Genomic DNA, 16,378 nt, shown 5'->3' on the forward strand with positions numbered 1-16,378 from the left:
TCTATAGAAGTGAGGCAAAGCAGCTGCAAGGTCATGAACTAAATACAGATTACAGTCGTGAGGCAAATTAGGGTGGATAAATCCCCAGGACCTAATAACATGTTCCCATGGACCCTGTGGGAGGCAAGTGCAGAAATTGTAGTGCCCCTCACAGAGATATTTAAATCATCCTTAGCAATAGGTGATTTACTAGAGGATAGCTAATGTTCCACTGTTTAAGGAAGGCTCTAAAAATAAACCAGGAAATTTTAGGCTGGTGAGCCTGACATCAGTAGTGGAAAAGTTATTGGAAGGCATTCTAAGGGAAGGGATATATGCATGTTTGGATAGACATGGACTGATTAAGGATAGTCAGCATGGCTTTGTGTGTGGTTTGTGGTAGGCCATGTCTAACCAATCTGACCGTTTTTTTAGGAAGTTATCAGGAAAGTTGATGAAGACAAGGCAGTGAAGGTTACCTACATGGACTTTAGCAAGATATTTGTCAAGGTCATGCATCGGAGGTTGGTCAAGAAGGTTAGGTGGCTGGTCATTCAAGATGAGGTAGCACACAGGACAGTGGTAGTAGATGGTTGCCTCTCTTGATTAGAGGCCTATGACGAGTGGAATGCTGCAGGGATCACTGCTGGGTCTGTTGTTGTTTGTCATCTATATCAATGATCTGGAAGATAATATGGTTAGCTAGATCAGCTAATTTGTGGAGGACATCAAGATTGGGGGTTTAGTGGACAGTGAGGAAGGCATTCAGAGCCTGCAATGAGATCTGGACCAGATGGAAAAATGGGCTGAAAAATGTCAGATGGAAATAAATGCATACAAGTACAAGACATTGTACTTTGTTAGGACCAACCAGGGTAGATCTTACACAGAGAATGGCAGGGCACTGAAGAATGCAGTAGAACAAAGGGATTTGGGAATACAGGTCCATAATTCCTTGTAATTGGTGTCACAGGTAGATAGGGTCATAAAGAAATCTTTTCCCACATTGGCCTTCATAAATCGAAGTGTTGAGTACAGGAGATGGGATGTTATGTTGTAGTCAAATTAGATGTTATCAGCATTAATCCTGTACTCAGTCTTCTGGTTTGTCCTTCCAAAATGCATTACCTCACACTTGTCCGGATTGAACTCCATCTGCCATTATTCTGCCCAACTCTGCAGCCTGTCTATATCCTCTTGTAAGCTTTGACAACCTACAGCTCCATCCACAATTCCTCCAATCTTTGTGTCATCCGCAAACTTACTCACCCATCCTTCCACCTCTACATCCAGGTCAGTTATAAAAATCACAAATAGCAGGGGTCCCAGGACAGATCCCTGCATCACTCCACTAGTCACCGACCTCCAGGCAGAGTATTTTCCTTCCACAACTACCCTCTGCTTTCTTCCTTTAAGCCAATTTTTTTATCCAAACAGCCAAGGTTCCACTTATCCCATGCCTCATGACTTTCTGGATGATTTTCTCATGAGGGACCTTGTCAAATGCTTTGCTAAAGTCCATGTAGACCACATCCACTGCCCTACCCTCATCAATTTCTTTGTTACCTCTTCAAAAAACTCAGTCAGGCTCGTGAGGCATGATCTTCCCTTCACAAAGCCATGTTGACTATAAGTCTCTGGTGAGACCACACTTAAAGAGTATTGTGTTCAATTCTGGTCACCTCATTATAGGAAGGATGTGAAAGCTGTAGAGAGGGTGCAGAGAAGATTTACCAGGATGTTGCCTGGTTTGGAGAACAAGTCATATGAAGCACGGTTAGCAGAGCTGGGACTTTTCTCTTTGGAGTGTAGAAGAATGAGAGGGGACTTGATAGAGGTCTACAAGATTATGAGAGGCATAGATAAGGTGGATAGTCAGTACTTGTTTCCCAGGGCACCAATAGTAAACACCAGAGGACATATGTACAAAATTAAGGGAGGGAAGTTTAGGGGAGACATCAGGGGTAAGTTTTTTACACAGAGGGTTGTGAGTGCCTGGAATGACTTGCCAGGGATGGTGGTGGAGGCTAAAACATTAGGAGTATTTAAGAGCCTCTTGAACAGGCACATGGATGAAAGAAAGATTGAGGCTTATGAGTTAGTGTGGGTTTAGTACTTTGTTTAAAGGATTATATGGGTCAGCACAACATGGAGGGCTGAAGGGCCTGTACTGTGCTGTAGTGTTCTATGGGTCTATGGTGGTAAGGCCTAATTTGGAGTATTGTTTGGAGTTTTGGTCACTTGCCTACAGGAAAGATGTAAATAAGGTTGATAGAGTACAGAGAAAATTTACAAGGATGTTGTTGGGACTGGAGGATCTGAGTTATAAGGAAAGATAAAATAGATTAGCACTTTATTCCTTGGAACATAGAAGACTGAGGGGAGATTTGATATAAGTATACAGAATTATGAGGACTATAGATGAGGTAAATGCAAGGATGCTTTTTCCACTGAGGTTGAGTGGGACTACAACCAAAGGTCATGGGTTAAGGGTGAAAGGTGAAAAGTTTAAGCAGTATCTTCTTCACTCAGAGGTTTGTGAGAGTGCGGAATGAGTTGCCAGCACAAGTGGTGCACGTGAGCTCGATTTCAATGTTTAAGAGAAGTTTGGATAGGTACTTGGATGGGAGGGGTATGGAGGGCTATGGTCCAGATGCAGGTCGATGGGTGTAGGCAGTTTAAATGGTTCAGCACTGACTAAATGGACCAAAGAGCCTGTTTCTGTGCCATTCTTTTCTATGGCACTATACATTATCAATTATGTAAATAACTAATTCTTCTTTCTTCCATATACTTGTGCACACTGGCTAATCATAGCTTCCAAGTTGAATTGATCTAGGTTAGATGCTTATCAGCATTAATTTTCTTTCATATACTTTTATGGCAAGTGGTCATCATATTTTCACTTAAATGTAGCATCTGTGGAAGCAAAGAGCTGGTCAATGTTTTGAGTCAAAAGCCAGCAGGACTGAGAGTGTAAAGGGGACATCGCCAATATAAATCAATTACATCTCTTCCACTATTTAAAGAACAGGTCTTCCATCTACTTCTACTTCATGATGCTTGCCAGTTCTTTGAAGACAAGGAGAAGGAAGGTGCCACCTGCTCCTGGGTCTGGCCAGGACGTCTGGTCCAGGCTGCTATTCATGAGCAGGTTCAGTTTACTGTTATCTGCTGCTATGTTTATGCCTAGGTGTCCCTGGAGATGGAGTACAACTTGTTCACCTGCATACACAGGAGTGCTCTTCCCGCTGAGCAGTGGTGAGGCTAGAGAACATCTTAAACTTTTAAGACAAGGATTTGAATTATTTTTTGCTTTCTTTCCCTGCCCAATATTTTTTCTACAAATCAGAATCTAATGGGTAGGGAAAACAAAACAATTATTCCAAAAAAGAAACAAGGCATTCTCTAATTTCTAGTTTAGGATATGATGCAGGAAGGTCTCAGACCTCAGTCTATTTCTAGGAAGGCAGCATGGTCTTTTCACAAACAAGAGAAGATCTGCAGATGCTGGAAATCCAGGCAATACACAAAATGCTGGAGAAACTCAGCAGGCCAGGCACCATCTATTGTAGAGAGTAAACAGTTTACGTTTCCAGCTGAGATCCTTCATCAGGACACAGGTGAACTCTTCACTCCTTTCCATGGATGCTGCCTGGCCTGCTGTGTTTCTCCAGCATTTTGAGTATGTTACCATGGTCTCTTTGTTTAGTATCCCCACTAAAAGCCCTGGTCATCAATAGAGGGACTTCAACTGCTTGTTGTACTCCACGTTGGCCACTCAGCCCCCAAATATATATTTGTACAGTGTAGTCTCCAGGCCTTCTTTAAAATGTAGATGCGGGTAAAATTTGAGTTTGGGATCCTGATGTTAAATAACTTACTGAAGTCATGAAAGAGTTAAAGCTCTCTAGAAGGACAGGAAGAAAACTGCTAGAAAAAAATGTAACCACTACAAGGACAGATTTATCACAATCTACATCACGTGCTTCCATATTAAACGCGACGTTTTTCGAGCCTATTTCATACTGAAACTGTATTTAGTTAAAATCTACTTGTGCAAATTGTTTGCTTTTAACTTAAATATTGCAAGATTTAACAGTTTTTTTTAGAATTTAACGTTCAAAACAATATTATTCCGTTGATAAATGTACAATTCCTGTACGTTAAATCGGGGTTTAGGCGTTCAGTTGCAGCTTTTCTTTAAAAAGTGCACTAAATTTTATGGTATTCTTCATGTGTATAAAGTAACATTGGTGGTTTTTGTTCAATGGTGTGTCCAAACTATTTGCATTCTAAGCAGTTTGTAACCAATGCATTTGATACATTGCCCCCTTCTCACCCGAGGGCAGATTTCTAGTGAATATACAATTTACTGGCACTGGTCGCAATCCCTTCCTTTTTATACGCCTAATACCAGTTGACAAAATCCTTTCAGCTACAAAAATACAAAAGATAAACCTGGGATTAGAGGGGGCTGGGACCGCTGAAATTCGCGTGAAGCATTGGACCCAACGCATTGCATCCCATGACCATCTCATCCCGCATTCAAGAGAAATAATTATGTATTAACAAAACAAGCTGACTTAGGCAAGTTGTCTAATCAGCAGCTGTTCTGTCACTGCAGAATAATAGATTTTAACCACAATTGATGCAGTGCAGTCAGCAAACAAAACGAGTTTGATCACTTTAAGTTTTGCCTGCACTACTGCTTGGTGGTCGGTAAACATCGTAAGAATGCGCAAAACGTGTCATGCGAGTACAGCAGGTATAAACTTTTATAAACCCCCAACTCGTTTACAATCAACATCAAACATTAAGTTGACAGTATTGTTTTATTAAACAGCTGTTTTGTAATAGCGGAATAATGTTGACAACCACCGACAGATCTATTGATTGTGTTCAGTTCATTGAGAAACATTTTCCAGAGGATTTGACGCAATATACGCCGAACATCTCCCCGTGAAACCTTCCACTGAGATTCTCTGTGGCTGGATCCTCGATCCCGTGTAAATGTTGGGGTGCAGAACTCAGTCAAAGCAACTTTCAGTTTCATGGATATAACCCTTAATTTCCCCGGAAATTAGCGGTTAAAAATCAATTATCTATTTTTGCATTGTGCATTCAAATATACCGCGTTGGTAACCATGACTACAGTTTCTGTGTAAAAGAACAGCCTCCCTATTATTTGATGCTTTATCCTTAGAATCACCGAGAAATAACGCTAGACGGCGAAAGAAATAGATTTTATGTATCAATAAAGATGCGTATAAAATGGTGCTCACGTGGTACACTGGCGTCTTAAGCTAAGAGTATGTATGCCTCCTCTGTTTTTGTGGTCTCCCGAGGATGAAAGCTGCGGGTGAAGGAGGATGAGACTGACTGATGGTGTGTGCGGATCCCGCCTGCTGCCAGTGTCCCGGAGCTCCTCCTGATGGCTGCACGGCAGCAGCGGCTCAATGTGAAGAGGACGGGGAAGGCACTGAACGTTCGCACTCAGGCTGCTGATTCTGAACCCGGTAAGCCCTTTTTGTTTCCTAGTGGAAACTCTCAATACGCATCCATCTGAGAACAATGCTTGATACATCAGATTTTGCGCCGCTTTAAAAAAATTTTAAAAATTGCAAGTTCATTCAAGATTTACAAGATTGTTTTCACTAGTGGTTATCTGTACACAGGTAGCGATGAGAGAACATTAAAAACATCACCTGTACGTGATCAAACCGCATTCGGGGAGGCGAGTGCCTCGAAGGTATTCAATGTAGGCAAAGATTAACAAATATACTGCGGAACACATGTCGACTCGTGCGTTTTAGTAAAAGCTTGGAAACGTTACTGTGAAATGTTAGATGAAACGTACATAGTTCATTGGTTATTTCCTTGATTCATTTAAAAGATATATGAAAACTGATACCCCTTTCCCTTCTATGAAGGGATGTAAAGCTGCGGACTTTGTTCTTTGACACCAAACTGTTTGATGAATAATCACCTGCAGTGACTCGGAGCAATATTGCTGAAATTCACAGTTTGATTTGTACCTACCCTGCGCTTCTGATCTTTCGTCAAAGACAAAAGGGCAGGAATCCCTTTAATCTGTCGTAATTTAAGACTATAAGCAGATTGCCGCTGTTGGGTCGGACCAAATTTTAATTGAACGCAAGCTAAAAGAGTTAATTGTAATTGTCGGTGGTTATAATTTCTCTTCTGCCTATCTGCACGGATGACACTGCGCTGGAGATTTTTCAGTATTACTCGGCTTTACTTGAACGTGAATTTAAATTCCGGACTGCGGCTGCTTCATCCCTTTTCCAAAGAATCGTGAACTTGTTGGCTAGGGTCTGGTAGACTGCAGTTCCACGTCGACATTCTCAAAACCAGGAACGAGCTGACCCGTGAAACCCATTTATTGTTTTGGTGTATATGCCCCGGAGGAAGACAGAGACCGTTGTCCCAGGTGAATATCTCCCCGTCCCTGCTTTGGGAAGACTAAGGACAGTGTTATTTACACCTTCCGAGACACCAACCCAATCAATACCCACCCATCAGTTTGTGTTTAGCGATGACCGGTACGTTGAGGCGCAACCTGTGTCACTGGAGTTTAAAAGTGTGGAGAAGCCCCTTTTTTAAACTGTGTGGTGGTATCCGGCTCTCCCGCTGTGACAGCGAGATGGAGAAAGGTTGCAGTAGCGGGAAACAAATGAAGGCCATTGCGGTGGACCTTGTTCGCACCCCGTCTCCTCTTGCTGCAGTTACCAGCAGGGGTCACTGGACTGTGATTAAAAACCCGAGCTTCGGCAGATTAATATTTTCTCTTTCCCCTCCCTTTCTGCTACTACAGGAGAGGCAGACTTCATCCAGAACGTTAGGGAGTAAGACTGCGGTCCTCACAGCTCCCGGTAACGCAGCGCAAAGTCACGTCTTGTTTCATATTTCAGTACATTTATCATTGGGTTTACTCCAATTGTGCATGTGATTTTAAAATGCCTAATTATTATAATCGCCCATTAACACTCAGTATAATCAGGTGTTTAAATGTTTTTTTGATGTTTTACAGGGCGTTAAAACTTGCATCAATTCCACCACCAGCAGAATACAAATTTTCATTTTAAAGTATGAGTTGGGTTTCATACGACTTTCCTCTCAAAGACATGAAGACGGGTAGTGAATGAAGAATTCTGCTATAAACACTCAACGTTTTAAAAAAATAAACACAACTTTTCCTGTGAAGTCAAGAATAGGCTAGCCATGAATTCGAAGAGCTTCAGCGCTGAAGTTGTGGAGATGGGCCTTTGTTGCCGAGGGCAGCAACATTCTCCGGATCCCCGGTTTTTCCGAAGGCACAGGTACCAGGCCAAGAGGAAACTGAGACTGTCGCGAATTGTGGGTTTTTGTCTCGGTTTAATGGCTCTCAGCGCGTTCTCGATCTTATTCCGTGCCTTTGCCTGGACATCAACTAATACAGCAAAACCACAGGTCCAACGCAGAACTCTACTGGGGTTCGAGGAAAAGCAGAAAATATTCAAGCTTCAAAATTTTACCGCCAGGTCCGAACTCGCTTTGAGGTACGAAGTGGCGGCAGCCACGTCCCCTGAGAATAATAGCGCCAACGCTGGAGACTATCCTAGAGATATTTTTTCACTGGAGCAACGAAGGAAAGGAGCTGTCGTGCTCTACATCATTGGCATGATTTACATGTTTATAGCCTTAGCCATTGTGTGCGATGAGTTTTTTGTACCGTCATTGACAGTAATCATTGATAAACTGAAAATATTGGATGATGTGGCGGGGGCAACTTTTATGGCAGCTGGTGGATCAGCTCCAGAGCTCTTCACTTCCTTAATAGGAGTTTTTATATCTCACAGCAACGTTGGGATTGGGACCATAGTGGGTTCTGCAGTGTTCAACATCCTGTTTGTAATCGGAATGTGTGCTGTATTCTCCAAAGAAATTTTGCACCTTACCTGGTGGCCACTGTTCAGAGATGTGACCTTTTATATTATTGACCTAATTTTACTTATTGTGTTCTTCCTGGATAACGACATATTTTGGTGGGAGAGTCTGATTTTGTTGTTAGGCTATGGATGCTATGTGACCTTCATGAAGTTCAACGTCAAGATAGAAAAATGGGTGAAAACAAAACTAAACAGGAACAAAGTAGTAGAAGCCACAGCAACAGACGGCGACGAAAAGGTATGTGTGGTTGTATTTTATACATTTATTTATAGTAGCAGTAAGGAGTGGCCTTTGATAATCCCCAGGGCCCTGTGTACCGGGTTAAAATCTGCAGATGTTAGAAATACGGAATTTAAAAAAAAACAAAGTTATGGGAACTCTCCACAGTTCAAGCAGTGTCTGTAGAATTTGCATTACTATTAAAGATCCTTCTTTAAAATGAGAAAGGGTCATTTTTGTGTGACTACAATTCCTGATAGTTATCTGGACAGAGGAAAGAGAAGGACTGAACACTGAGTGGAACGATTCTGCACCTGGGCAAGTAGACATTACAGCAGGATCAAGCATCTCAAACCCACACTGTGTAATATAACAGGACATTTTGAAGCAAATCAACTGCATTAATAGAAGGTCTAAATCATTGAGTAGAGAAAAGATATTTCAACTAGAAGCATCTTAGATGAACTCCATTCATTCCATTCTGGCAGGACATTTACTATATCATTTTCTAAGGTCTGTCTTGCTTTAAATTATGTGTTTTTATTTCTGGTGCATTGGTGTGTGCTGCTGCCTAAAATTGAAACATTGCATCAAATAACCAGACTGCAGGAGTTGCTGCAATTTTAACCAATTAGTTTATATATTTGGTAAGGGTCCAAAAGCTGGGTCTGTTCTGAATAATCAGTTGCAATTTTAGAAATCAAAATGAACAACTCAATACAGTAGGTTGGCTGTAATTGTAATCAGTACACTTATTTAAGAACATTTATGCAATCCAAATGTGAAATTAAATTTAAATAAAGGGGGCTGGGTGTTATTAGACAGGATCTAATTGACCCTTTGATGTCTGCAGTATTGACTATCATGGAAGTTAAGTATAATGACACAGTGGTAACAGTGGAGAATTACCAGTTTCGAACAAAAGTTTGAGAATGTGGCAGGAGCTCTGTTTTAGCCATTGCACCACATGCAAAGGCTGTTTGATATAGTTTTTGTTTCCCTAAACCAATCCATTTGTAGCACTAAAATTTCTAAGTGTACAATTCACAGGAGGTAAATAAATCTGGTTTCCAGTTTTTACTTTAATAATCTTTTTTTTAAAGTGTGTATCTATTGAAATTCACCTCAATGCACAACATAAAGATTTATTAAATTATACCCGGTTAGATTGGTAAGTTCACATACCAGTAGTTTTCTATGAAGCACAAAGCAAGCAATAGTCTCAAGAAAAGAGGGTATCTGAGCTCATTTCCATTGCAGTTTCTTTCACTATTTTAATTTTTTTTTGTTTTAGGCATACCATGATATTAATACATCTATATTCTGTTATAACCTTTCCCTTCTCTATCTTTTGACTTTCTCCTTCTCTTCAATATGATGGTTAATTGAAGAAAAGCAATTGTTTGCTGCTTGCAGATTTGAGCTAGCAAATAAGATTGTGATTTACTGACTGGGGGAACATTCGAGTAAGCCCAAAGCTTGCCATAATACAGAACTGAGTTCCAAAATGTCTGATTTTCTCATGAAGAACGAATACAGTGGTAGGAGTTGTTTAAATCTATAGGATCCATGTGATAGATGAAGATCCTTGCGACAGTTAGCAGATTGTGCCAATATTTCATTGGTGTGCCTTCTTTGGTCCTTCTGCACAGTACAAAATGACATGATTAGTATAGAAGTTAGATTTCTTTTGATTAATGCTAATCATTAAATAATATAAACTTTGCAAGTTCCGTAGTGATAACCAGTTTGTGCACTGTGCACTTCAAAGAAGCAGAAATGACTAGTTCTTTTCTCATCAGCATTTCAATATGATCTATTAAGATGTCAGTAGTATTGAATACTAACATCTAATCTTGATCATTAAAAGGAAAATAGTTATTTTGATCCCTGTTTTTAAAAACTCGATATACTCTGTGGAAGCAGAAAATATAACAAAGGTCAGCCACCCTGTCACTTGCGTAGACTTGCATATTTTGATTTAGAATGGAATGGTCTTATCAAGAGTTATCAAAGTTATTTGGCACATTTCCAGCATTATAAAACACCTAAATGCTATTTTTGATAGTAATATATTAGAATAGGTTCAGATTTTATTATATTAATGTGACAGACTTGGAAATAGAGTAAATGCAGTGTTTAAGTGTATCCTTTGGATCTACACTTATTCCTGACAGCATTTGCAGAGTTTCTGTGATTTGAAAATGTTTGTTTTTAATTTTATCTTTTGCAATAATCCTACTAATTAAAACACTTATTTTTGAAATGTTTTCAGGAAGCTGAAATAATAATTGTAGTTTCTCATAGTAATTCTTGCTTTCTGGAAGTCACATCCTGATATTAATATTTTTATATGCAGCATTATGTGAGGTACGTTCCTGATATTTTTGTAGTGTTAAATGGGGAATGTGTGAATGTTTAAATAGTTAACACTGTGGAGCTAGTGGATAATAGTGGTTTACTGTGGATATAGCTGTTTTGACCACAGTGTCATATATGGTGTATGGGAGTAACTGCTTAAGGCTATGTCTTCACTTCCATCTGGGTTGCAACAGCTGTACTTCTATTGAGAAGATAATTGTTAAATTGTGTCTACTACTTTTGCTTTTCCTCTTGTAGAGAAATATGTGCCTTGTCTCTTTCCTTGGCTATACAGCTGAGGTGAATAGCTCACTCTGAGGAATTACAATATAAATAATCATCTTGGCTCTGGCATGCATTGTCCCTGGTGCAATTTCAGGCCATGCCATGACAACACATAGAAAACTGAGTGAATTCTTGCAAAATGATTATTGTTAGTCATTGCACTGTAACCATGTGCCAATATACAAACAAATACAACAGATTTTCTTTAAGCTGATTTTCTAATCAGGATACTACATTTTCTGGTTTCGCGTCTTCAGTAAATATTCCACTCTTTTTGAAACTGTTCAGCTGATGAAGAAAAATTGATGTGCTGAAGTTTATCACACAGTTAGCTAAGGAAGGAACATTTCTAGTTGATTGGAGTCTGTACAGAGCTCTTATGATCTAATGTGAATCATGTGACCCTATCCTTTTTTTGAGAATGTGCCTTGTAATTGGTATTTCCCAGACATGTACATGAGCAATCAGACACTCAAGGTTGAAAGCAGTGCAAAATATCTGGTGAGGGTAAAGGCATGATCAAAACTTTGAGCAAAACTATATACAGTGAAATTTTGCAAACAATGCATCTCCTGTAAACAATAATGATACAGTGCAAAGTTGTTAGAGTGCATGCTTCTCATTAGCTGGGTGCTACTTTTGCTGCATTAAAAGTAAAGCTCAGTTAATGTGAGTGAGAACATTGCAGCAGCAACAGGTGACTGGGTGTTCGTGAAGGTCAGAAACAGATGAGGTGAATTTGAGAAATGGATTTTGAAATTTATAGCTTGCCTAAGGGCAACAAACTGAGTGTGTGAGGCACTGTCTAATCTTTGTATGTTCACAAGGCTTCCTGTTTACAGGAGACATTTGTAAAGCACTGTCTGAACATTTCTGATCTAATCTGATTAAATCAGATGCTTTTGAATCTTTAAAAATCAAATGTCCAAAACTGATGCAATTTCAGAGCATGGATTTAGATTTGCCCATGCTAAACCCTGTGTGTGTGTGTTGCTTTTTAAAGGTAATGCTGAATTAGTAAAAGGTTTTCTTGAGGATTTGAAGATGAGATTGACGGTTTACCAGCATCTGTTCAGAAGAGATGCTGGTTGCTGCTTTCCCAGTGAGTAATATTGGAAAGAAGCACATGATAGGTGGTATGAATCTTGAAGTTACTAGTTAAAACCTAGTGACTGAGCAATTTAATTTTAAGCTATTAATCTGTTACATAATGTTTTTAAATTTACTACTTTGTTCATAACTTTTGGCTTTTTCGCATTGCTGTTTCAAACTGTCCAGTTGCTCTCTTATTACAGTGTCAGGCTTTGTCGATAATTACCTGAATATTTGTGGCATAGGGTTTAAATTAATTTATTGGAAATTGTGTCTGAATATCTTCGTCATCTTCACAAAATACAGAATAAACGGTGGTTCAGAGAACATAGAAAAATTGTAGCGATTTGCTGATTTTTGTAAAACAAAACAGTGAATGTACTGGGCAACTGCAGAAATATTTCCTCCTGTTTCACAGGGAATATTTCTCCAAACGTTCTACTGAATAGAGGTTTTTGAGTTGGATAGTATGATGCAGTAATGGTGGCTACAAAAATTAAGGGTGAAAGGTTAAAGGTTTGAAGGGAGCATTAGGGGAAATTTCATCACTCAGAAGGTGGTGGTGAGAGTGTGGGCTGAGCTGCCAGCACAAGTTGTGGATGTAGGATCAATTTCAACATTTAAGAGAAATTTGGACGGGTACATGGATGGGAGGGGTATAGAGGGCCATGATCTGGGTGCAAGTTGATGGAACTAGGGAGATTAATGGTTTGGCACAGACTTGATGGGCCAAAGGGCCTGTTTCTGTGCTGTCCTGTTCTATGACTATTCTTCATCAACTTTATAATCCAGAAATTTATTGATGTCTGGTGTGCTATAGCAGCCATTTAAGAACAGGCCAGCATTTCCAAATAAAATAATTTGATATAAATGCTTAAGTTATAAGCAGAGAAAGAAAGAATGAACTTTCTGAGCCAATAAACTATCAGAAGATTAGTGTTTTTCCACTTGTTTCCCTCCTTCTCTGCTGTATTTTCTTTAAGTTTATGAATTCAAACTTGCAATATTGTCTGTACTTCTGTCATTAATATTGCTTGAACGTGGGATTATCTGAAATGTACATCAGGATACTCGGCACCTAGAACTGAAAGAACATATAAAGTGTGTCTCTTCTAATGTCTTCGTTCTTGAATTGGCGACTCTAACATGGTCAGCACTTTTCTTTATTTGCATTCTTATAATTTTTATTCAAGTTTAAATCACCATGTGTTGAGCATCGAGTTATACCAGTTGTTACTTGAAGGAAATATGTATTGGTAGCTTCCATAGGAAGTTGTAATTCTCAGTATGATTAAAATAAGCAATTGCTTATATCAATCAAAAATTTTACTTATCCAGTTCTTTTTAACATTTTTAACATGTAAGTGCTTTCAGGCATTTTGGGCAAAGCACATATCCTCTTTCCTGAGCACCCCATTTAGCTTCTGAAGAGTGTAAAATATTTGAAGCTGATTTGAATGCAGGAAGACATAATCAAATAACACTTTTTCACAGATGGGAAGTATGCTGTCTGACCCAAGTTCCTCACCACTTTGTGAGTTGCTTAAGATTCCCAGCATCTGATTTATCTTTTGTGTTTTTGTTATTGAAACTAACTAACTTTGGATATTTTAAAAATGAGAATCTTTCTCTAATAATTGGATGACTGGAAGAGGATTCCTCCCATTAGAGACTTGGTGGCTTTATACTATTGGCCGTAATAAGCAGCCTAGATTTGGGCTTCTGTATAGATTTCCAGCAATGCAGGCATTTTGGTTTTTATTTTGGGTTTAATTGTAGTAGTGATACTGGTAATTCCATTGGCACTTCCATTTTATTCTGGATAATAGACTACCTGACTGGCAGACCACAGATTATGCGGCTTCAGAGTTTTGTGTCAGACATGGTTATAAGCTGTGCTGGGGCCCCACAGGGCTGAATTGGCTCTCTTCCTGGTTTACCCTGTGTACTTCAGACTTTAGATACAACATTGAGTCATGAAATCTGCAGAAATTCTCTGGTGACTCAGCAATAGTTAGGTATTTAAAGGGAGGGTAGGAGGATGAACACAGGGCCCTGGTGGAGGACTTCAAAATGGTGCACGCTGGATCATCTGTAGCTCGACATCAGTAAGACAAAGGAGATGGTGATTGAATTTAAGAGGACTAAGCCTGCACTGATCCCTGTTACTATTGATGATGAGGAAGTGGATGTGGTGAGGACCTACAAGTATTTGGTGCACCTGGACGACAGACTTGACTGGAGCACCAACAGAGGCTGTGAACAAGACAGGTTGGAGTCACCTCCACTTCCTGAGGAGACTGAGGTCAATGGGAGTGAAGGAGACGCCTGCTTACGTGTTCTGCCAGTTATTGTCGCCAGTACAATCTTCTACGCAGTGGTGTATTGGGGCAATGGCATTAACGCAGGTGATACCAACAGGCTCAATAAGCTGATTAAAAGGGCTGCTCCTGTCATAGGAGTCAAACTGGATATTCTGGAGTCTGTGGTAGAACAAAGGACCCTACAGAAAATCCTGGACAATGTTTCTCACTCTCTGCATCCCACCTTGGCTGAACAGAGGAGCACTTTTAGACTAAGACAACTGTGCTGCACCGAAGAGTGCTATATGTGGTCGTTCTTGACCTCGGCCACTAGGCTCTATACTGAGTCAATCTCGAACTGTGGAAGTGATAACCTTCCTGTTACACTGTTTGAGATAACTTATTTTTTTATTCTTTCTTACTTCACTTCTAATATTTGTATACCTTTGGACTTGTAATGCTACTGTGACATTGTAATTTCCTTTGGGATCAATAAAGTGTCTATCCAAACATTGAACATTGTATGCATGAAGGGCTTCAGTGGTAGCCGTAGAGATTGGGCCCTAATTTACTCAGTTTATTTGCACCTCCATTGATTGTAAACTATTTAGTAATGTCCATATAGAGTTATAGACTTGCAAATACTTTGCACTTGCAGTTTTCAGTGAGTAAATGAGGCAGTCAGTTAAGTGTTGAGCTCTTTGCATTTTGACAGAGCTTTAACAATAAGTTTGGTATACACCTACAGAATTATGAGTACTTGAGGATTATCTATACCGGAATGTCAGGGCATCACTAAATTAGTGACAAAGAACAATGGATGAGTGCGTTCTCAAGTGTAAGTGCTTTAGAGCAACCAGGATTTCTTTTTCCCTCTGTTTACTGCTTTTTTTTTGTTCAGGATAACCTAAACTTGGAGTCACAAGGTGCAGTAACTGTCAGCATCAGTTGGGATGGGCAGAAGTGAAGGATTTATCAATGTGTTGAGACTGGAATAATTGATCAATGACTTCCGTGGCCTAGAAACTTTTTGTCTTAATTTTACCATTCAGCTTACATAACAGTCCCTGTTGCTGCTTCTGCAACATCAGGGTATTTACTACTTAAAAGCCTCTACTGCATCAAGGTCTTAGAAGGGCTAGTGGCACATAGGTTAAATGTTCCTTTCAGCTCCTATAGATAGTTTGTGTTCCATATTCCAAACTTGGGGCTGAAAGTGGTATATCTTTTGTATACTTTTTAAAATTTCCTTCAGCTTGCTTGTTCCGTGATTTGACCTTTGACATATTTAGACATACTTGCTTCCCCAACCATGGACCCAGATACAATCTGAGCTGGTGGGAGGGAGTGTTGATTGATATTGAAGCTGAGAAACACCATGCTGGGGGTTTGGGCAGGATTTTGTGGATCAGGTGAGTTTAGTTTCCTCTACCTTTCATGGGTCATGACAAAATGTTATCTGTTTTTCCCTCCCTTTCCTAGTGTCATATGTTTAGGGCTTGTGTTTGGCAAACAAGGAGAAAATGTAGAAACTATACATAACAGCCATTATGCCTTTGGGATTAAATGAAAAGAAACAGGAAGATTGTGACTGTGTAGTGTATCTTTTTAGTGGTGCCTGCCAGGGTAACAATCGCCTAACCTGGTGTTGGCAATGTGCCACTGATCTTGTCTTGAGTCAGATTTAATTAACAGCCTAACTATGCATGAATATTTATCTGAATGTAATCATATTATGAATTAATAGTGTGTTGGAAAGGAGAAAGGCAAAAGAGCACTGATTAAATTGTTAGCAGTTAATGTGATAAAATGCCTGAATGTGGCAAGTTGGAAAAATGGACAGAGTTTCAATGGGAGATGTTTAGTTTTGAGGATAAAAAACAATGTGGATGTCTTTGCCTAAAAGTTACAGCCATGGATAAATACAGAGGAAAATGTCACATGCAAAAAAGTACAAAGGTTGTAAAACTGGCATCTAGGTTTTTGGAATTTTCTAAATTCTAACTGATATTTTAGCTGTTTTTTTTAAAATTGAAGATATTCAGAAGTACGAGTCAGAAAATGTGCACACCAAGGACACAGATTAGCCTTGATTTAATTGAATGGCTAAAGGGCTAACTTCTCAACTTCCTTGCTCCCTCTGTCCTTTCCAACTGGAATCTTCCCTAAACTTCCTGCCTTTGTTT

General features: G+C 39.6%; 1 protein-coding gene across 1 annotated transcript in view; it reads left to right on the plus strand.

Moving 5' to 3' along the window:
• Nucleotides 1-7,214: 7,214 nt before the first annotated feature.
• Nucleotides 7,215-16,378, plus strand: part of slc24a2 (solute carrier family 24 member 2) — a 252,818-nt gene continuing 243,654 nt past the window's right edge. Inside the window, exon 1 of the mRNA XM_059970015.1 lies at nt 7,215-8,169. Within this exon, the coding sequence (XP_059825998.1) occupies nt 7,225-8,169 (945 nt within the window). The 5' untranslated portion in view covers nt 7,215-7,224. The remainder of the gene's footprint in view (nt 8,170-16,378) is intronic.

This window comes from Hypanus sabinus, chromosome 5, assembly GCF_030144855.1.
Source record: "Hypanus sabinus isolate sHypSab1 chromosome 5, sHypSab1.hap1, whole genome shotgun sequence".
Classification (NCBI taxonomy): domain Eukaryota; kingdom Metazoa; phylum Chordata; class Chondrichthyes; order Myliobatiformes; family Dasyatidae; genus Hypanus; species Hypanus sabinus.